The sequence below is a fragment of the Onychostruthus taczanowskii genome, unplaced genomic scaffold, assembly GCF_017590055.1.
Source record: "Onychostruthus taczanowskii isolate IOZ18803 unplaced genomic scaffold, ASM1759005v1 scaffold145, whole genome shotgun sequence".
In the NCBI taxonomy this organism is placed as follows: domain Eukaryota; kingdom Metazoa; phylum Chordata; class Aves; order Passeriformes; family Passeridae; genus Onychostruthus; species Onychostruthus taczanowskii.
Genome location: NW_024498630.1, coordinates 563,023 through 585,119, shown reverse-complemented (window position 1 = coordinate 585,119; position 22,097 = coordinate 563,023). Strand labels below are relative to the sequence as shown.

Sequence of the window (22,097 nt, the reverse complement as noted above, 5' to 3'; positions counted from 1 at the left end):
GCTATGATGGTGGTGAGGCAACAGGTTACCCAGAGAAGTTATGAGTGCCTCATCCCTAGAAGTGTTCAAGACCAGGTTGGATGAAGCTCTGAGCAACTTGGTTTAGTGGAAGGTGTTCTTGACAATGACATGGGGATTAGAAGTAGACAATCTTTAAAGTCCCTTCCAACCTAAACCATTCTATGATTCTGTGATTATTTATTAAAAATTCACAGTTACAAGATAATACCTTGCGTTTCAATTTGCTAGTGCTTCACAGAAGGAAATATGGGGCATAATGTCACAATCAGATATGGCGTTGCATGCATTACATTACAAAGTGAAGACACCCATTTAATTTAACTGCAAGCAATTACATGTAAGTGCTCACTCTTCTGGGAAGCTGCATTTTTGTGGAGTTCACCCTAGATGCTTTTGCTTTATTTGTGAAGCCTGCTTATACAAGAATGGACTACCCCAAACACACAAATACAGCTTGACATGACCATCTTCAGGGCATCTGATGTGTTCCTGGCATTCAGAGATATAAGCACTGCCAAAGAACAAGGAAACAAAAGAATCAACATGTTACATATCCTCAATAGAAAAGGTCTTGGGATTTCAGCCATTCCTGAAAATCCATTTAACAAGAATGGATGAGTGATCTGCTATTCTGACTACTCAAAAGCTTGAAAATAACCAAGAAGTCATTGATTTCCAAAAGTTAAAATAAAGCTGCTCCTAAGATCCGCCTCTTTGTGCAATCCTGAAAAAAACTTGGATGCAAGAAAATATGCATCAACTTTAATACTAAAGGACTCAGAAAGATCACTTCCAATCACCACTGGGGGGAAATGCAAACTTGCTTTGCAGTGTACAGGAGCACTTTCTGGTTTTAGGGTGATTAATCAAATCTCTTTGTTATTTCTGTTACAAAATAAATTATTTCCTGCATTAAAAAAAAAAAATATGGTAGATGGAGAGAAGCAAGGGTCTTGATCCTTTTTGGGTTTATTTTTTATTTCACTCATGGTAAGAAGATCTCTCTTCTCAGAGACAGATGAATCTTTGGAACCTTGTCTCTTCCTTGCCTGATACCGCTGCATAAACAGGCAACAGGTGAACTGAAAGCTGTATATATATACATATATATTTCAGGTGAACTGAAAACTGTATAAGAAGGCAAGTCTCCCATCTGAAGGCTGTCGGCTGTCATAACCTCCTCCAACAACCTGGCCGTCACAATGGAATGAAGCAGAAAGACCATCTTTCCTGCGCATAAGTTGAAGAGGCACCTCTGCTGGTGTAAAACCTGTGCTGTAAACAAAATCCTGGACTCTGGAACAGCATCTGTTGTTTTAACAGAGGGCTGACTACACCACTGCTCCTGCTGCTCCTCACACAGCCTCAAGCTGTATTCCTCAGAGGAAGACCAACTGAAAGATGGGAGCAGACTCCAGTGTGCTACTGTGCCTATTAAGAGTCAGTCAAATTTAACTGCAAATAAAACCAGTGGGAAACAGAAAAATGTAGGTGCAGCTATTTGTTCCCCACAACCTTTCCTAAACAGGTCTAAAAATGTCTGTAAGGCGAGCCCTGTCCCATCTTTCTGAAACCAGTCACTAAATGTGCTTGTCAAAAGTACTTGCATTCTGTTCTGTAAATAAATGCCAGTTATCAAATGCAAAAACATAGAGTGAAACAATGTAAATATCAAATAATACAAAGTCTTTAAGAAATGTTTCTAAACACAGGGAGAATGGCAGTATGTCGGGCACATTGTACTTGCACAGAAGACTTCTAAAAAACAGTATTAGTTCATGTATGAGTGTAAGACAGAATATATAAATTGGGCAAGAAATATAGCCCTGTGCAGTTAGAGGTTCGTAGAGAACTCTCAAAATTCACACAGCAAACAACAAGAGCTCTGAGCCAGTGTCCTGTCACCGTACAGGAGCATACTCCAGTGTTCCTGTGTGCCCTAGCCAGCTTTCAGCAGCAGAAGGCACACACTGTGAACATGTACCATCACTTCCTGCACCACTCCCAGACCCAGCAGCAAAAGATTCACCAGCACACGCCTTAAAGACTGCTCAGCACAAAGCATACCCAGACCTGCAGAGAGGGGCTGTGCCCCTCTGCTCAGCACAACTGGAATTTCAAAGAAAAGCTTTGGGTTCCCCAAGAAATGATAAACTATTTATTGATAAACTGAGGAGTTCAAACACAGGATCACACAGATGTCCCAGGGATGGGAGTACAGGACATTATAGGAAGAAGTGGACAAAACTGATGTTCAGCCTGAGGAAAAGACTACAGTGGGCTACAATTTTTAGTCAGCCGCTGCTTACTTGAGCAAGGGGCACCTTTTCTCTGAGGCACATGAGGAGATGGTGAGACAACAGGCATGAGCTGCAACAGGGGAAATTCTAGCTGGATATAAGCAAAAAATTCTTTGCATCATTGATGCAGACAAGGCCCAGATAAGAGGTGATGGGACCTCTGTCCTGGGAGATACTCTAGAGCTGACAAGGCAACCTGACCTCACTTTAGTGAGTCATGCTTTGATCAGGGGGTGGGACAGGGGACCTCATTATGATCCTCTTCTAATCTAAATTTTTCCACTCTTTTTACGACCCTCAGGTGTGGATTTTACAGTTGTTTGATTTGGGGACAAATCATTTCTGAGCTTCATAGCCTTTGGAGTAACTGAAAGAGGGCCTATTTTGCATGTCTGTGAACTCAGCAGGGGTCTGAGCATCCTCTAACCCAGCCACTACCGCTGTCTGCTGTGAGGCTTTTAGAGCCAGAACTTAATGAAATTTTGGACATAAGGTACAAGTTTAAAAGACCCCAGCCCACTTTTTCCACTGACACCACTAAAAAAACTAAGTTGTTTGCTGTCTGCTTTTCTTTTGCTAGCTCCAGTCCCTACTTTCTGTGGTGGCCCTTTGTATCTTGGTCTGCCATCACACCCAGAAGAGCCTGTCCTGATCCTCCCTGGCAGCAGGCTCGGCCAAGACAGGGATGCAGACCCTGGCACTGCCTTCTACACCAGTGTCCGCTGTTCCAGATGTTCAGGAGCAGGGCAGGATGGAGGTGCACCACAGTGGGGTGGGGCAGTGCAATTCTCCCCTGGCCCCTCTACAGTCCCCTCACTGTAAGGGGGCTGCTAATGAGGTTCCCCAATAAATGGGAGATATTGATAAACTGAGGAGCTTTGGATCCACTGGGCTGCCCAGGGAGTAACAGTGTCCTGGAGAGGAAAATTGCAGAGACCTTATCTCTGCTTTATCTCTTGGTCCACACCTCCACAAAGGCCTTACCCTTTCCCCTCCCTCAACCCCATCCACACATTTCAGTGCCCTGTTGCAGCTGAGGCAACTGCCTCAGAAGAAAAAGAAGCCACTCATCTTTTGGTTTGTTACATATGTTAACCCACTTAACAGCGCTGCTGAAAGGTGACTAAAAATGAAAGGTTGGAAGGGAAATATCTCTTCCACTCATTTGTAACTAAATTTTTTTCAACTAAAACATCAGGCACATGCTAGTCTCATTCTTCCTTGTTTAACACGAAGCAAGAGTTGGAATAAGCTGGTAGGATACAGTGCAGAACGCTTGTGGGCAGAGCCACTGGCCAGAAAGATTAGGTTTCATACGTGTGTTTCCTTGACATGAAATATTATTATTATACTGTAAACGGGTTGACAAGGCAAACACACACAATTGCTTCGTAAGCAGTCAGTATGGATGCTGAAAGCAGAGTCCCTTTGCCCATCCCTTCCACAGACAGCTACTGCCTTCTCACAATACTCCCAGTACAGAGCCTATCTAACATGTTATTTCATGTGAAGAGTCCAGCCAAATGAACCATGAAACAATGAGACAGGCAAAAATGAAGCAAGTACAAACCATGCCCACAGCAGCAATCAGACAGGTTGGGAACTGTCTGCTTCTCCTTCGTGGATGCAGTGATGAAGGCCTGGCTGCACTAGTGTGACAGAAGGGCTCTCATTAATGTTTTTCTCACCAGGAGCAAAGAGCAGAATATGAAAGAAATAAACACGTTCCTTTGCCCTTTTTCTTCCTTGCTGACCCAAATTCCCTTTTTCTTTAGTTTCCAGCTCCATTCTCTTTGCTGGACACAGCTAAAGAGGATCTGTGCCTTCCCAAGCAGCCCACCATGGACCAGTCCTGCACAGTGCCATTCCTTAAATCTAAAGGGTTTTGGGGGCTGCCAGCAGACTGGCCTGTTTTCATTATCAATAACTTTAGATTTCCTGCATATTCCCAAGAGCTGGGCTGCACAGCAGAAGAGCTGAAGCTGTCTGGGAGCTGGATCATTTGCATGGCAAGTCTTACGTCTACAAAAGGCACCACAGCCGTCCTCACCTGGGCAAGGGCATGAAGCCTCCAGACTTCTTTCCCTTTGGTGGCTAAAGCCCCTGTGATGCAAAGCAGATTGGGAGGTAGCAGGGATAGAGACTCTCAGCCAGCTCCAGGGTATAGCCCTGGAAGTTGCACCCCAGCAGGCCATGCTGTTCCAGTGTTACCAACACACTGGTGCAGGTCTGTTCCCCACAGCCTGGCAGGAACATGTCCTAGCTGCTGTGTGATGCTGGCTTTGGGGTACCCCTCCTAACAACCTCTCACCTAAATATGTATAGACACTCACACCACATGTTTTGACAGTTGCTACTTAGGGGCAGGGTTCAGTGTCTGGAAGGAAGGGCAGCACCCAAGGGCTAGCATTTCTGGTGGGACACGTGTGTGATTGGGACCTTATGTGTGATTGAAATGGGTCTGACTTTGAAGGGATATAGGTGAGGATTGTTCCAGGAGTTTCCCAAAGATGCTCCCAGGCCTAGGTATTGCTTGGGAGTGTCTTAGCCAAAGCAGTGGCAAGCACAGGGAGGGACACCACACAGAAGCAATGGTGGTGGTATAGTCAGGCCAGAATCCAGGTCCTGCCACACTGTAAAACACTCATACTCTGCAAAGTGGGGCTGATTGTCCCTTCCTCCACGCCAGCAATCTCCACAGATTGAAAAGAGGTGGCTACTACCACACATGCTCAGAGAGATACTCACACAGTTGCAGAGGTCGCATGAATAGTATCTCTCCCTGCACCAGTCAGCTTTCCTACAGCCCTGAGAGTCTGGGTGCCACCTACCCCCGTGTTTCATCTCATGGCATGTGTTTAAATTGCTGCCAGGAGAAGCAGCTTTGTCCTGCCAGGACTTTGAGAGAGAGAGCCTCCAATGGCTACTTGATCAAGAAAACAACTTGATTCCCCCAGTAGACATGCATTTGCTGCAAGGAATAACAAGAGAGCACAAAAGCTCTGTCCATCCTTTGTGTTTGTTAAAACACTTCCTTTGATATGCAGCCACTGGAAGAAGCTCTCATATGTAGAGGATCCCCTGCAGGACTGGGGGAAAATTAAAGGAAAGCACAGAGCTTGTATTTAGGTGAAGTTTTGTGTCTTGAAGCAAAACTGGGGGATGGGAAAGGACTGGCACTGGGGATTTAAGGCCAAAGCAGCATACCTGCAAGTCTTCCCTTATCAAAGGTGATGCATATCTCATTTCACTGCAGACATGCCCTATTGTTGTTTGTGTACCTAAAGTGTCATCATAATGGCTGTACCTTGAATTGTGGGGGTAGCTCCTGGGCAAAGACACAAGAGAAAATGGTTTGAGAAAATGGTTTACGTAAAAATTTGCCCTTTGCTGCTTTCTGGGCTATTCTTAAAGCAGAGTTTTTCCTTGCCAGTAGTATTTTATGACTTTGAAGGAGAAATTATTCTAACAGGAAGAGATAATTCTGTAAAAAGCACGGGACATCTTACTAGCATAACATTCCTAGTAGAAAATAACAGACTACTGTTTCATCTGTTCTCCTCCTGCCTCCCTGAGTGCCCACGGCTTACTTTAGGACAGACATGTCAGCACAAAGAGCAGCTCTTGCCTTGAGTGCCACAAGCCTCACACAATAAGCTTCTGAATTCTGGGCTGTGCCAGCAAAAATGGGGGCTGATTCCTAGGCCAAGTCCAAAACTGTGTATTTACAAATATTTAAGAAATTCTGAAAGCAGATAGAAAATCCTGCCAGCCTTCACCCATCTAAAAGCTGAATGCTTTTCAGCCTGAGCTGAATTTTAACACTCTTTTCACCAAACACTGTGTCCCCCCTCAGTGATTTCCTTTGCAGAAGGCAACTTAGAAAACAAAATAGCTCCATTTCTTTCAGGGATGTCTGAGAAGCCATTTTCTAACAGTAAAACTGACAGATTCAGCTGCTTTAATAACTGTGGTATTACCTTGACCTGAATTGCTTTCAGAGCTTGAGGATTCTGCTGTCACCCTCACACATGAAACTGCTTGCAGGGGGAATGACTCCAGTGTTTCTTACCTGCTGTGGGGCCTCCAGGGTCCATTGCAAGCTGCTGCAAGAACTCTCTTCTCCTGCCAGATGTTTCTGTAGCAGCCTTCACTTCATGGGTCACATCACCTCTAAGGAGGCTCTTCTACTCTCCAGTCTTCCTAGTCCTACTGTAGAGTAGCTCTCATAGGTGCCCCTGCCTTAGTTAGAGGCTACCACTGAAATGCCCTGAATCATCTCCCCTTCCAGTGAGTTTTCAGAAGCTACCTTCAGCAGTACCTCTTGACCATTGTAGACAGGAACGAAAAGAGGGAGTTTAAACAAAAGGTGCGGTTTTTCATCAAAAGTGCTCTCATAATACAATTTCTCCTCCTTGGGACAGGGGGAGGGATTGTCTCTGTTTCCAAATGCATCTCGGCAGGCAGAAAATCAGGCAATATGTAAATGGTCACAACACCCCTGGGACCTTCACTGAAGATGCCTAAAGGACTGTGGCCTGGACAAAGGATAAGCTGACAGTGGGGCTGGTAAAGTCTTTTCCAGGTCATCATGTTTGTCTACATCACTGAGAAGCCCTCAGACAACCAGAGAAAACATCACATAAACGATCAGCAAACATCCAGTTCTCTCCTCCTTGCAAAACATATCCAAACACACTTTTAAATCTCCTCTTTCACATGCCTCTCACAATGCCAGTGGAGTAATATTTAACCTTTATCTCCCTGGCTCAGAAAGGAGATGGAAGAACTCAAAAAGGACAGAAATATATTGGGAGGATAATGAGAAGCAAGAAATAGCCAACTATATCAAGACATGCTGGTCTAGAAAAGAGATGACTAGCATGAAAGCAGATCCCCTCAGCACTGAGAGGCACGGAGAAGGTCAACAGGCAGTAAGTACTCATGTGTCTCTCAGTACAAGAATAAAGAGGCAACAAATGAAACCAGCAGACAGCAGCTTCACATTCAGTCAGAAGATTAATTTCTTCTTACCACACACAATCCAGCTGTGTGACCCATTATTGCTCAGTTATTGTAGACCCAGTGGTCTACCCTGGATCTAAAACCCACAAGATAAATTCACAGAAAGAGATGGACAAAGTAACAGGAAAAGACAAAATCCACCAAAGCAAATATTGCTGTGATAAGGAAGATCCAGAAAACAGTAAGGAAGATCACAAGACCCTCTCCTGGGGCAGCCAGCCACGGTGAACTATTCACTGAGAATTACACTCAGCTGGACTGTGTATCTAGCTAGTCTGCTAGCTTCATTTGTTTCCTCTTTATTCTTGTTGGCCCACTTTATCCCTGTGCATTATTAATTACTGCTATCACTGAAAACTGGAAATGGTAACTTCCAATCAGCACACTGCCTTGTGCCTTCTACAGAAAATGTGCCCTGTCTTCACGTTACCTGCTGACAGCTCCTGACTGGAGGCTAACTTACTCTTGATTGTGTTAAAGAGGTGTTCTCAGCTCAGTCCGTTCTGCAAAACATATTCTGCTTAGCATGGAAAGGAGACATCTGAGGAGGGGCCTAGTTACAGCCCCCATTGCCAGTAGGGCATTACAGGGAATCCAGACTCTCTTCAGAGGTGACCAGTCTCAGCATAGAAGGCCCTGCAGAAGGGGCACAAATTCCAAAAGGGTTTGGATGTGAGGAGAAAACTTTCCTTGAGAGCAGTATAGCCCCGGGACAAGCTGCAGAAAAGTGTCCCAGTCTCTGTCCTTGAAAGTACCAAGCACTGAAGCAGATGAGGGTCTGAGCTCCCTGACCTAGTGTAAGCCCTGTAGTGAGCCCTGCTGGGCACTTAGGCTTGTATTGAACGCCTCCAGAAAATGTCTCCTGACACAACTCTCTGTCAGATTTTGGGAACCATATTCCATCCAGCATGACCAGCCTTGCAAGAGAGAATTGATCATCCGTGCTTAATCATAAACGTAAGTGCTATTGACAGGGGAACAACATCCTCCATGTGTGATCGTGACAGCAACTCACAGCATTCATGGGTGGTTCATCACCTCCGTGACTCACACAGCACCTCTCCACTGCTGCCTGCCCTACGGTACGGCAAAGGATCTGCACAAGGGAGGAGCTGTACCTGGCACATATGCTGAAGCAACTTCAGACACTTTTCTGACTGTCTCATTGAAGAATTGTGTGTAGTTGTGATTCCTACAAATGTCACAGATATTGCCTTGTCCATGGTAAGGGCAGGAAGCCCTCAAAAATCATCCTTGGGATACTGCATGTAGCAGCCTTCATGTGGTGGCCTCTGGGGAATAAAGTTTTAAAGAAAACAGAAGCAATCTCTCTTGTGTCTAATTAAACAAAAGCATCACTACCAGTTCTCCCCAAGCTCAGTGACACACTATGCCAGGTACAGGTACACCAGACTGTGGTGTACAGCACCATTTCCACTGCCCTGAGGAACTGTGGCCCAGACAACAGGCAATTTGCCTGCTGTCCCTACATGGAATCAGGTGGACAGTGGAAAGTGGCTCAGTTTACCCCTAAGGGAGAACTGAGCCAACTCCTGTGATTCAGCCCTTCCTAAGACACAAATTCAAATTATTTGTAGCAGTCTCCCATGGACTCTATGTAACAATCCCATGGACAGTTTAAAAGACCAGCTTTGATGAGAAGCCTGGATTTTTGCATGGCTGCAAGAAGTGAGCAAATTAATCACTTTAGTGAGGCACTTGTTGGAGCTAACAAAAGAGGTATGGTATGCACATGAGACTCAGATCTGCAGCTTAGCTGAATCCCTTAACAAAATCTCCTCTACCTTCTCAGTAATAACAACAATATTACTTTTCCATCTCTCTTTCTCCCCCTTCTGTCTGTAATTTGCTCTTCTTGGTGGAAGGGAAAGAAAGTGTAAATTATTGCAACACTGACAAGTCCTGAACAGCATCTTCTGTCACTACCAGTAAACCTTAGGAAGTAGAACAGACCTCTGACAGGGCTTTGAGGAATGTGGAGATGCCATCCACATGCTTCTTTACCAACTGAAAACTGTAAGCATAAAAGCAATTCAAAGCATGCCTGTCTTTTTCTGTCTTTCTTATTTCCCCAGTTTCTGGAACATCTCAGGTATTTACTAAACAAATTCACAATTCTTTAGCAACGAATGTACTGAGATGGGCCAGATGTAACTACTCAAGCAGGCACACTAACGTAAATTTGCTGTGTCCTTTTGCAATAAAGAAGCTCAAATCACTTGCTCTTCCTGTGCAGCTGGAGGGCCCAGGAGTAATTCAAACTGATCTAGCAATGTGTAGACTGCAGCCTCACAATGGTGGTCAAATGTTATCTTGTGAAAGATTCTTTACATCTTTACATCTACATCGTTGTGGCTGGAGACAAAATGCCTCAAGCAGAAATCTGACAGGGGGTTTTTTCATCCTCAATCAGACTCTCAGTTGGGAGTAATAACATAATAATCACTAACACTTTTTTATATGGCTCCCGTATTTCTACCAGATGATGTCTCAACGCATTCTTGTTGTGCAGCAGTTCAGCAGTGAACACTACATACACACCCTGGGTTTACTGAACACATACAGGAAGATTTTAGAACATACAGGACTGTTTGAGCAAAAGCAGCTGACCCACAGCAATCATGAACCAAGGTTTTGCAGCTTCTAGGTCATTTTGGATTCACTGGTTGTACAAGAAAAAATAGGTCTGCACACATAATGGTTGCCTTTCAGGCATATTGACTGTGCCTTCAGAGATTATTGCTGCATTACACAGCATTACTCTTCCAACAGTCTACCAGCCACTCACAAATCCTGGTTTTTGAAAAAAAAAAAAAAAAAAAAAAAAAAAAAAAAACCCAAAACCCTTGTTTTTAAAAAAAAAAAAAAAAAAAAAAAAAAAAAAAAAAAAAAAAGCCCAAATTCTGGTGTTTGGCCTGTGCAAAAATTCTGTATGGGAGAAGGAGACTTGATCAGAGGTCCTGGCTCTACACTCTCCATATACTGAGGTCTCCAAAAAGGCTATACTTTAATTCACATTAAACTCATCCTGGGTGGTTGTCTGTCTCCTCATAAGCTGGACTACATACTGCTAATCAACTGAGCTGCTGTATCAAGAGAGATAAAATATGCATGACAATCCACCATGGGGCCACTTTCTATAGAAGATGATAGAAAGTTGTGGTGGCTCCCCCACTAGGGATACTCAAGAACTGTGTGGATGCAATCCTGTGCCATGTATTCTGGGATGACCCAGCCTGAGCAGAGATGTTGAACCAGTCAAGGTTGCTCCCTCGCAACCTGACCCATTCTGTGGTTCTGTGATTTTAATGTAAGGATTTCAACTGCTCTAGAGACCTGTGAGCCAGCAGTAGGACTCCCAGTTGAGGCTCTGTTTAACTAATTGGTTCCTTGCTTCTGACAGGTACCTAGAGATTTTTGCTAGAACTGTACCCCTAATCTTTTATGTGGTCTTGTGCCATCTTGCAGGCAGCTGTCTTTACTGGTGGTGTCAGACAGTCCCAACACAGAGGTCACTGAAGAGATATCACTGGCAGCTGGAGAACACCAAATTACGCGCCATGACTTCTGCAAGTCTTCCGTGCTGCCAAAGTTGTAACATAAGGATACACCTTACAAAGTTTTTTTATAGAAAGATTACACTGTTTGCTCTGTGGCACGCACAGAAAGGATGCATTTTGCTCATCTGTTTGCCTACCTTTTAAAATTTTAGTAGGAAGGTCTGGAAAACATGCTTCAACAAACAAGAGCCAAAATAGACATAAAGTACTGATCTGGATGAATGAATGGACATTTTGGAGTAGCATCAGGTCAGCAGAGCCATCTCTAATGTGGCAGAGTGACTCTGTGTTGACTATCCCTAGCCCAGCCAGGGCCATAGGTACAGTATATGTCCCAGCCCAGGTAACCTGAGGCTGCTGGAAGTCCCCTGGTAAGGATGGGACAGAGCCTGCACTGCATTGCCACACTGGGTGGCAGTTCTAAAGCACAGAGAAGCCATGGACTTCTGACTCCAGAGTGACATAGCTATGGTTTGGGTTAATTCAGTAGTGCAGCAGCTTTCACCTCAGTTGCTGTTCTCTCAGGGCTGCCTCCTTTCAGTTTGATAGAAATAGAGGAAAGGACCAGCCAGAAGCTGGCTGTCTCATTCAAAACTGCACAGTGTGACTTACAGTGGGAGTAAGCCTCATCAGTTTCAACTTCTATAGAGGTAAAAATCTCTTCTTTTAGTCTTGATCTTTTGTCAGCAGCATGAACACACAGAAAACTCAACGTTGCTGCCATTATTTGAATCTATTGTTCTTTGAATGGCAGGTTCAGAGGAACAGGTTTAAAAAAAAAAAAAGAAAAGAAAAAAGAAAGAAAAGAAAGAAAAGAAAGAAAGAAAGAAAGAAAGAAAGAAAGAAAGAAAGAAAGAAAGAAAGAAAGAAAGAAAGAAAGAAAGAAAGAAAGAAAGAAAGAAAGAAAGAAAGAAAGAAAGAAAGAAAGAAAGAAAGAAAGAAAGAAAGAAAGAAAGAAAGAAAGAAAGAAAGAAAGAAAGAAAGAAAGAAAGAAAGAAAGAAAGAAAGAAAGAAAGAAAGAAAGAAAGAAAGAAAGAAAGAAAGAAAGAAAGAAAGAAAGAAAGAAAGAAAGAAAGAAAGAAAGAAAGAAAGAAAGAAAGAAAGAAAGAAAGAAAGAAAGAAAGAAAGAAAGAAAGAAAGAAAGAAAGAAAGAAAGAAAGAAAGAAAGAAAGAAAGAAAGAAAGAAAGAAAGAAAGAAAGAAAGAAAGAAAGAAAAAGGAAGGGGGGGGGAAGAGAGAAAGGAAACAACCCAAAGGTCTGTCAATTGTGCAAAATGCATTCCTGCACTGCAAGGTGGGTGGTCTGCTTGGAAGTTGTTATAGTTTCAGCACAAACTGCCACAAAAGATTAGTGATGTGTGCCTAAATACAGCAGTCTGATGGCCGCAGTTGAAACGCAGTGCTTACCTGTGTATTGAATGATGTTTAACACAAGTACTCCACTAACTGGCCGTCAAGTGGGAAGCGCCACTTCATCGGAAGTGGCACTCTAACATCGCATCCACTCTCTGTCAGGAATTTAAGTGGCATTTTAAAACTGAGATGAATACGCTCTCATTTCCCACACACAGAAACAGATGCATAAAGCTCACAAAAAAATGATATATTCTAGGAGTGGAAAACGAGGTGCCTTTCAAGGCGGTGCAGCAAGTTAATTGCCCACCTTTAATGATTAAATTACTAACAAGATGTAAAGCCAAATCAAGCACTTTTTCAGTAGGTCGTTTAGTGCATAAATCTGGCTGAAGTACTTGCAGTACCAAACACAAAAATTTCTTTTCTTTTTTTTAAAACAACTGAACATCACGAAAATGTCTTTTCATTTTGAAATTGACTTTTGTATCAAACACAAAACGTTTTACTATGTACTCTGTAGGTGTGATATTTGTAACTAAACTAAACAAAAATTCTTGCTATTCTTCCAGCTGTGTTAATGCAAAAAACACATATGAAAGGGAAGCTTAGAATCCTTCCGGTTTAGCTTCAAGTTAGAGGAAAGTGTATTTTGGTGGAGATATACGACCAAGCATTATGGCTGGTTTCAACTAGCTCAGATGGATTCCACTTATGACTAATTCACTTGATTTTTTGTAAGTGTTAAAATTATTTGTCCCATTGGCTCTGAGATTTGAAGTCCAACAGCATTCACGGAACAGTAATTAAGAGCACCCTCTTGTGGTCATTATTACGGATCTTAATTAAACCTTTTATGGTAAGCTGTTAATGTATCGGCTCTCTCATGCCAATACGGTACCCAGAAAGTTTATTAAAACATGCACATGAATGTACTGTACATGATTGTTTCTATATCCACCCAAGAGACGCAACTGCAAGGTTTTATCCTGCTTATTCACCAGAAGTTATATGCTTTTTAATAAAAATATTGTAACATTTCGTGCAGCTTAGAGCACGGTAACTCCTTCATTTGCGATTTTCAAAATTGGCACGGAAACCCTCAGAAAAGATACAAAAAACGATAGAGCAGTAAGTTTGGTCTCCATTTCAGAGAACTTAGCAAAAACTGTAACAGAGGATGGAATTAACGTACAGCTGCATGAAGACAATCTGTTGAGAAGGAAGAAATGTGGCTACTGTAAAAGTGAGTCATGATTAATTGATCTTTACAGAACTGCTGCAGTTCTCTGGAGCAATCATGTAGATTTTACATTTAATCATAACTTTTCTCAAGATGCCTAAGTATGGAATTTACTCTTATACAGAAATTAATGTCTGATAGTCATTAAACATAAAACACAGTCAGAACAGAAGTACTAGGTGGGAATATTTGAGCATATTATGGCAGCTCCTGTGAAGTTATCTTTGGTTAGACTATATGAGAGCTATGGCATAAGACACTGTCAAAGGTAAGGGACAGATGGAAATAGTTTTTACAGACACAGATTAGGAAGAGTATCTTGAATCCCAAGTAGCCAGCAAGCATGCTTCATCTGCATATAATTTCCAAGCACAGCCCCTAGACATGGAATGCACCTCAAGAACTTGCTGTATAATATCAGTATCATACTGGTCTTCATTTAATCATTATGTTGCATGATTCAGTTAGTAACTAAAGTTCTTGCTACCTGCTACCATGACAGCATGCTATTTACTGAGTGAGTCCTCTTGGATTTGCCACATAAACGTATGAGTCAAGAGAACTGAGGCACCATATGAGGAAATTTGCAACCAGGATTCTGCCTCAGTTAAGACAATTTTACGTTGTAATAGGAGATTACTGCAGTGTGCAGTTCTGAGCAATCACTTTGGGGAAAGTAAGAAAGAGCAAGGAAGTAAGTTTCACAGTATGAAGTCATTAATGGAATGATGAAACAAACAAGGAAAGTATTCAAATTATCAGGTATTAGAGAAGAAAAAGAGGTTGTGCTACACAGGACTAAAATGTTCAATTTTCTTCCAAGAAGACCATTTCTATGGACACCAGGAGGCATGCACTCAGAAAATAAAGGCATTGAGATTGCGCATCCCAATACTTTTGAATGTACCATGAGAAATTGCATTGCTCAGAGGAGAAACAGGGTGGCTAGCACAGACAAACAGTCCAAGACCATGTTTCATGAAACATCACCAAGATGTTTCAGGTGATTTGTACAGGTACTTTCAGATTTTGGTAGACACCAAGGTAAAAGTTAATGAATCTGTGAAATGTTGCTGAGACCTCATCAACTCTGCTTTTCTTGCTTTCTCAGAGAAGTGAAGGAACAAAAGAAAAGTTGAAACTAATAAAAATATCTCAAACATAAACTAGGAAAATGCGCAACACTCAGAAGAAAAAATGCACCCCCAAAACCAGTAAAACAAGAAGTTAAAAAATGGGACTTGAGGAAGATCCAAACCTTGACAGACAAAAATCCAAGCTGGTTGAGTTTAACCAGGGTGACATACCACAGAGAGACCTGGAGTACCTGCAGACTCATGAACAAGTAACAAATTCCTCCAAGCACAGGACTGTTCTGGTGGTACATCAGTTGCAGCAGCTGGCAGCTGAGTGTGTCAAGTTTTCAGTCAGGAAACAATCAGGTGCCACACAGGACGCTTTCCTAGACAGGTGAGGATGCTTCCACTCAGTGAAGAATTTCATTGCTTCCAATTTCAAAGAGGATGCTGAAAACTGGAAACTGTCACCACTGCCGTAAAGAAAACTCTCACTGAGCAAAAATCATGAAAGTGCAGTCTCTGGCAACAGAAGTGTCATGTCACTAGATCATTAATTGCATTCCAAAATAACTTAACTAGATTCCAGATCTAGTCAGGAAGAGAAGAACCTCTTTTTTTTCTCCCTCTCTTATTTTTTGTCACAAATGACTTCCCGTGCTCTAGCATATAATGGTCTTTCAAGGAAAATAAAAAAGAGGGTTACAGTAAATTACAAAGCTCAGTGTACCTATGCTACAAAGAGAACAAATTCTAGAAAAGTTTGATTTGCACAGCTTAGCCACAAACATTTGGATGAAGTGGAAGTAACACAGGAATGTAGTATACGCCAAACCTGTAAGAAAGGTCCGAGTGGCATAATGAATTTTTTTTATATTCTTTCACTCATAAACAGTTTCAATTTAATCAGAGGTACTAAAACCTTTGGACTCCATTCTTCCCTGTTCCAAGAGAGAAATCAGTTAACATCACATGTGAAATTGCTATGATCACTGCTCTTCTTTCTGGCAAGGCAAAGCCACGTTTTCACACTGAAGAAGTAAAAAAAGCAGTCAAAACTAAGACAACAAAATCAGCCTACTGAAGTAATCCAGGTAGTAAGACCCTGATGAGAAACTATTTTCTGATCATGTTGAGAAGATACATTCAGATTATGTTCAAGATTCAAATTCTGTGGATGGCACAGTCCCTAGAAGCACCTCCCACCAGTCCTGCACTCCTAGAGGGCTTAAGGTATGTGTTGGCTCCATATTTCTCTCACAGGTAGATTGGTGTGAACCTAGAATGCACAGTCACTAAGATCAATTCCACATTATCCTTCTCCTCTCACGCTTCGAGGAGCCGAAATGGTCACAGCTTCTGGTGGTGTCTGTCCTGAAAAGCAGGACTGGGGCCTGGAGGCACATATGGACAGCACCGTGACATGAACTTATCATGTGTTTGCAGCTAACATTGGGAAAACAAACTGGAGAGAGAGATCTGATGAAACCTGTGGACAATGGCACCAAAATGTTTTGCAGAGATTTGCAAGGACCAGAAGAGACACACTTGCTTAAACCTTGGTAACTGGGACGTGATTTTCTTGCTGCAGCAGAATTCGTCAGCTGCATTATGGTCTTCCATTCCGGGTACTCTGCACACAGGAACAAGTCAGGTTGCCTTGGAGCAATAGTAAAAAAATCTCTTTATATTATGGCTTGGGGGGAAAAAAAAAAAAAAAAAGTGTAATAAACTGCACAATATAAGGTGGATATTTGAAGAATTTTAAATACTTACATTCCCCACCTCCTTAAATACGTCAGCAAGACCTGAATTTTGAACTTCTTTCCAGAACACTCAGCCTTTCACCATCAATACAACTAAAGCTCATGTCTTTGAGACTGTTATAGTACATTATGTGCCTATTTTGCGTCTCAGAAATGCCCAAGATGCTCTTAAAAGAACAAAAAAGCGCTAAAGCTTCAGCAAAGTTTCTTAACTTTTCTAAGTTGCTACAGGAAAGGTTCTTGCATGGATTAAATAACTATCCATATAGAAATATTAGGAGGGAGAATAAATCTGTCAATACAGAGATCCCTTTTACATCATATGTGACTATTCCTTGCACGCTTCGGAAAAAGGCCCCAAAACCTGAATAGCTCAACTTTAGGACAGCTCAGACTGGTCCTCAAACCCATTTCTATAAAATCTCCTCTGCCAGCCATCGGTGGGGCAGGAAAAATATCCTAGTGTCTTAGTTTCAGAAAAAAATACATGTTTTCCTACAGTATTTTTTGTCCTTTGTATTGAAGATATCAAATGAGCAAAGGCTGCCACACCACAGTTACAGAACTTGTTTGCTGTTTTGCTACGGTTTCCCACTCTTTAGGTGCACTGAAGAGAAAGATGGCTTTTTCTGGTGAAATACTGGAAGAGGATTTCTCTTTCTGGATTGCCAATCAATAGCAAAAGTGTCCAGTCAGCTTTGTAGCAATCTCTGAAACAGTAAACAGAATTTTTTCATCATGTGGCCATCAACACTTTCCTGTTCACAGATATGAAATGAACATTTTCTATTGATATTAAAAGCCAACATATTAAAGTCCTATTCAGGAATAAAACAGAAAAGTTTTGTATAATGCTAGCAAGTAAAAGATACTTACATTGTAATTTCAAATTCTGTCATCTCCTGTAATGACAAAATGATAACAAACTTGCATAAAAATCTCCTGTCAGAGAACAATGCCAATTTTTGTCTCTAAATTGCACTTTGATTCTTGCCTACCTGTTTGTTTCAGATGTGTTACTTAGGCATTCAACACGTTATATGTTTACTCCATTACCTATCTGTTCAACCAAGATTGCATACATCAATTGGAGTACAATAAATGGAGCGTGAAGACAGGTCACATTACTATGAAAATCCTCTCCTACAGGTAGTGAGCAAAGGAGAAAATCTCAGAGAGATGACAAATCTAATTTACTCTGCATGTCCCATTCTGTCCAACAGGATGATTCCCTGCGTATCCCTGATCTATGAGCTATGGCACAGGTGAATTCAGAAAGAAAACATACAAATCCATGCAGGTACACTATCTGGTTTTAACAAGTTCACTTTGCTTTTCACAGGTCACGCGCTTCTTTTTCACCAAGACGCCAACAATATTTCTTTATTTATTTATTAAAGGTAACATAAGAAATAGGTGTATCAAGCTAAAAAGGATGGAAACAAAATCACAAATGGCATGGTATTTTTTGCCCTACATTCCTAAGGATGCAAGTGAACTGTTCTCTCCCATTCAAAAAGCATTTGAAATCACTGGACAAAATCCAATACCTTAGTCATGCTCCGAGGCAGCAGCCCAACAGCCTGTGTGTATTGGCCAGCCAGCTTCTGGCTACTGAATTTGAATGTGGCTAAAATTGATGCTACCACATGAACCCCAAACAGAGGCTGAGGGATAGGTGGGAGGGGGGGGGAGAGGCGTAAAGAGATTTTTGTCCATAGTTGCTCCTTCAAAAGACAAACTCATCAAAAAGTAAGACAGGTCTGTTTCTCATGGAACGTGTATTTTCTACTGAGGAAGGACAAAAGGATGGTTTGGTTGTAGGTATGCAACTGCAATGCAGCTGTATGCATATTGCTACTAAGATTTTTGAGGACAGAGAGAAGGAAGTTCATCATGAGGCAAAATAGAAATACATGCCCAGCAGCTGCTCCGTAAGTAACTCCTGGTGTAGATGAACAGTGAATTTGGTTGGAAAGACCCCCATTGCACAGGCTTATTGCTATCACGTGGCTCAGTGTGATCCTCATGAATACAGAGGAAGAGGTGTACTGCCTCGGATGAAGAACCCATTCAGTCCAACATCCTGTTTCCACCACAGGCCACAGGCAAACGTCAAAGGAAGAGGAAAAGCAAGGCAAATATATGATATCTTCTCTGCAACACTCCCACAGCTACCAACTGCTTTCAGCTCAGGGAATTTCCTGAGCGTGAGGGGGTGTTCATTCATTAACTCTCAACACAGTCCTCTTCCAAATACTTGGCCTATCTTCCCTGCACCCTAGAGAAACAGCCTGTACTCAGCATGCCATTCAGAAAGGCACCAAATGAAGAACCATCTCCTCTTGCCTATTTAGACTTGGGCAAATCTGATGGTTTGTACTCAGAAAGTCAGCTGGCATCCACCCATTACATAGGACGTGACGGGCCTCATGCATCCTCACTCTTTGGTGAGAACTCCAAACCTCAATTGTCTCTTTCAAGGGACACAAAGTCAGACAGCTGAGCATCCTTGTTATTCTTTTCTAGTTCCAGCATTTTCGAAACGCAACAGGGAACAGTACTCACTGAGCAAATTCACGACAGATTTCGGGACTGCCATAAATGTGTTCCTGGTTTTGTTCTCTGTCCCTTTCCTTGAAATGTGCCTTGCTTTTCCAAACATAAAGATGGCATTCATGCAGGGCATACACACTTAAGTCTCACTACTGAGTGGCATCAACTGATTCAGGTATTCCTACATTTTATGTAAAGTTATGACTAGTTATAACATCACCTTGCATTTATCTACTCTCTATTTAATCTACTTTTTTATTGCCTAATCACCCAAAATTCTTTACAGATGACCCTCACCCCTGCTAACTTAAAAAGGTTTTGCACAGTCAGCAAACATTCTTGTCTTGCCGTTCACTGTTTCCTCCATGGGAGTGATGAATTGTGAAGCACGGCTCAGCTGCCTCCTTGCGCTCAACTCTTCACTGCTGATGGTCTCTGTGGCAATGAAATAATGCACATCTGTGCTTGACAATTAATGACAGCCTACCTTCTAATACATGGCTACCAGCAGCCAAGGAATACTTGATACTACTTGGCATACAGAACCTGAAAAACTGTTTAAAACACAGATACCATAATAATTATTATCTCATGTCCACACACTAAGCCACATGTGTTTAATATTAAGCACAAATATTATTGCATGACCAGAGCAATGCACATGAAATAGTTTGTAGCTCCTTGCTAATATAAAACAATTAGTTTTATTACCTTCTCTTGGCCATGAAAATTAGGAGTATTGTATTTGATTCATTCTGGTCAGAAGCAGAGCTGGGGAGAATATTCTGCTTTGATTGCCCTGTCAGACTTCCCCTGAGAAAAAGAAAAAGCCAAACATCTCTAGTATATATTTCTAAAACATTATTAAGTTTTACTTAATAATTAACACTTGCACAGATAGCTGTGGCCCACAGGCAATTTTATTTGAACGCCTTGCCTCTGAATTTGCTTTTGTTTATATATTCTGATTTCCTTTTTATCCTAATTCCCAGTTTTGTTGCATAACAATAATGTCCTTTTGCCCTTAAAATCCTTACACGGGGTCTCAAACTTGGCTTTGCTTTAAGGCAGTTTTGGTTTATGAATGATACAGAACTATTTTTTACCCCACAAGTACAACTCAGTTCACTCCTCCCTAAATGTCTGCTCCTACAAAACAAGGAAGAAGAGACACCAGAATAGCATAAGGAATCAAAACATACATGTGTTTGCTTTTCAAGCAAACATTTCCATTTCCAAGACATCTAGTAAACACTTTTCCTCTAATTTTTTTTTATTTCACTTGCTTCTACTGTGTTTATTACTCTGTTTGGAACTCCACTGTCAGTAAGTCAGTCCAAACAAGGGAGTAATGAGGTTGGAGAAACGTATGCTCATACTGTATAATTGCATAAGCTGCTTCCTGTACGCTGGGGTTACGATTTGCATTTTCATCTATTAAATACCTTGTGTTCTAGATCCTTCTCTCTGACGGTGAAACGTATTTGGACATCTCCACTGTGGCACTTTTCCAACTTTATACAAAGACTGGAAAGCAATCTCGCTGAAAGCAGACGGTTTAGTATGACTTGGTTATTAATTTTTAAGGAAGAGGTTCTGTGATCTGCGACAAGAGAAGTATTTTAATTGACGGGAGGAGCTACCTACCACTCATGCAAGTATTAGAACCACTTAAAATGTCTTCATCTGCATTTCTGTACATATGTATATATATATATATATATATATATATGGAGATATATATATAAATTTCCCAGAAGAAGGATGTTCTTTTCTCAGCGTTCATAGCACACTCTGCTGGCTGTTGTCGAAAGTTAATGCCAAGCGAGGACGACAAGCTAAAAAGAAATAAAATGTTTTAGGACACAGGAGAACCACAATCCATGCAGGTAATTACCGCGGGCATTTGAACGGAGAGGAACAAGGGATGTATTCTGGGAGCAGCAAGGAAGGGTTGGCAGGAAACTAGTTGAGTTTCACGGAAGAGAGCGAGCTTTTTTTTCTTGGGAGTTATGGGGGGGGAGGGAAGGAAGGCTTCTCCCTGTGCTGAGGTCATCCCGTTTCAGCATGGAGGCAGGGAGCACGCCTCTGTGCCAGTGCCTCCATTTCCGTTCCTTCAAGGACAGGGCAGGCACTGCCTGACGGGCGGGCGAGGATCACTGGCTGCTCGGCATTAAGTGGCTTTATATGAAAGTGGCTTAGAGCCACATTTGCATGACAAAGCCATTTGCGCGTCCCTCGTCAGTAAGGGAGGCTGCAGCCTCCATTTATCCTCCCGTGCACGGAACACGAGAAATCTTTAAGGGCAGGACGGGGATTTTGTTAGGAAAGCGCTCATCGCCCGTGCCGAGCGAGGCTGGGACCACGGCGGGCCGCGCACAGCAGGAGCAGGGAGTGGGGAGAGTGCTCCAGCAGTTTTCAGGGCAGAAAACGTGGCCGGGGCCGTTTCCGGCCGAGAACCAGCCTCACGCTGGGCTGTGGCGGGGCCGGGCCGGGCGGACAAAAGGGGCACTGCTGGGTGACGCTGCTGAGGAATTCCTGCCGGGCGGGGCGGGATTTATGGGTTTTTTTTTTTTTTTTTTTTTTTTTTTTTTTGTACGGGGCCGCTCAGGCCCGAGGCGGGGGACGGTGCAGAAAGCGCAGGGTCATCGTCGGCTGCCCTCCCCCACTCCGTCCCCTTCCCGGTCCCGCGGTCTCGGTCCCGGTCCCGGTCCCTGGCGGCTAGCGAGGAGGGGCGGGGCGGCAGCTGCGCGCCTGCGCGGGCGGCCTCGCCCCTTCTGTGGCCACCCCCGCCCCCCGCCCTGCGCAGGCGCAGTGCGGCGGCGGCTCGGCGAGGGGAAGGGCGAGAGCGGCTGCCGGAGCGGGGGGGACCACGGGGCTCCGTCGCTCCCGCCGCCGCCATGGCGGGCGCGGCCCCGGCCAACGAGCAAGACCACGAACAGGAGGTTTTGGCCGCGGCGGGCGAGCGGCCGCACCTCTCAGCGGCGGCGCTGGCGAAGATCGAGCGGAACCGGCAGCGGGCGCTGGCACTGCGGCAGGCGCGGCTGGCGGCCCGGCCCTACCCTGCCGCAGGTCGGATGGCGGCGGCGGCGGAACGGGCGAGTCCCCGCGCCCTTTTTTTCTCTTTTTAGGGGGGAGGTTTCGAGAGGGGAAAGATGTGGGGAAAGGGGAGCGCCG

At 43.2% G+C, this 22,097-nt stretch overlaps 1 protein-coding gene and 1 long non-coding RNA gene across 2 annotated transcripts in view; one reads left to right on the top strand and one right to left on the bottom strand.

Moving 5' to 3' along the window:
• Positions 1–17,811: 17,811 nt before the first annotated feature.
• LOC121332680 lies at positions 17,812–20,899 on the bottom strand. The gene is made up of 4 exons (XR_005952184.1): positions 20,818–20,899; positions 20,366–20,463; positions 19,632–19,733; positions 17,812–19,355 (listed from the first exon to the last, which is right to left on the bottom strand). It is a non-coding gene; the product is annotated as an uncharacterized LOC121332680 (long non-coding RNA).
• An 832-nt stretch (positions 20,900–21,731) lies between these two features.
• XPA (XPA, DNA damage recognition and repair factor) overlaps positions 21,732–22,097 on the top strand; it is a 6,888-nt gene continuing 6,522 nt past the window's right edge. The window contains exon 1 of the mRNA XM_041398367.1: positions 21,732–21,992. Within this exon, the coding sequence (XP_041254301.1) occupies positions 21,821–21,992 (172 nt within the window). The 5' untranslated portion in view covers positions 21,732–21,820. The remainder of the gene's footprint in view (positions 21,993–22,097) is intronic.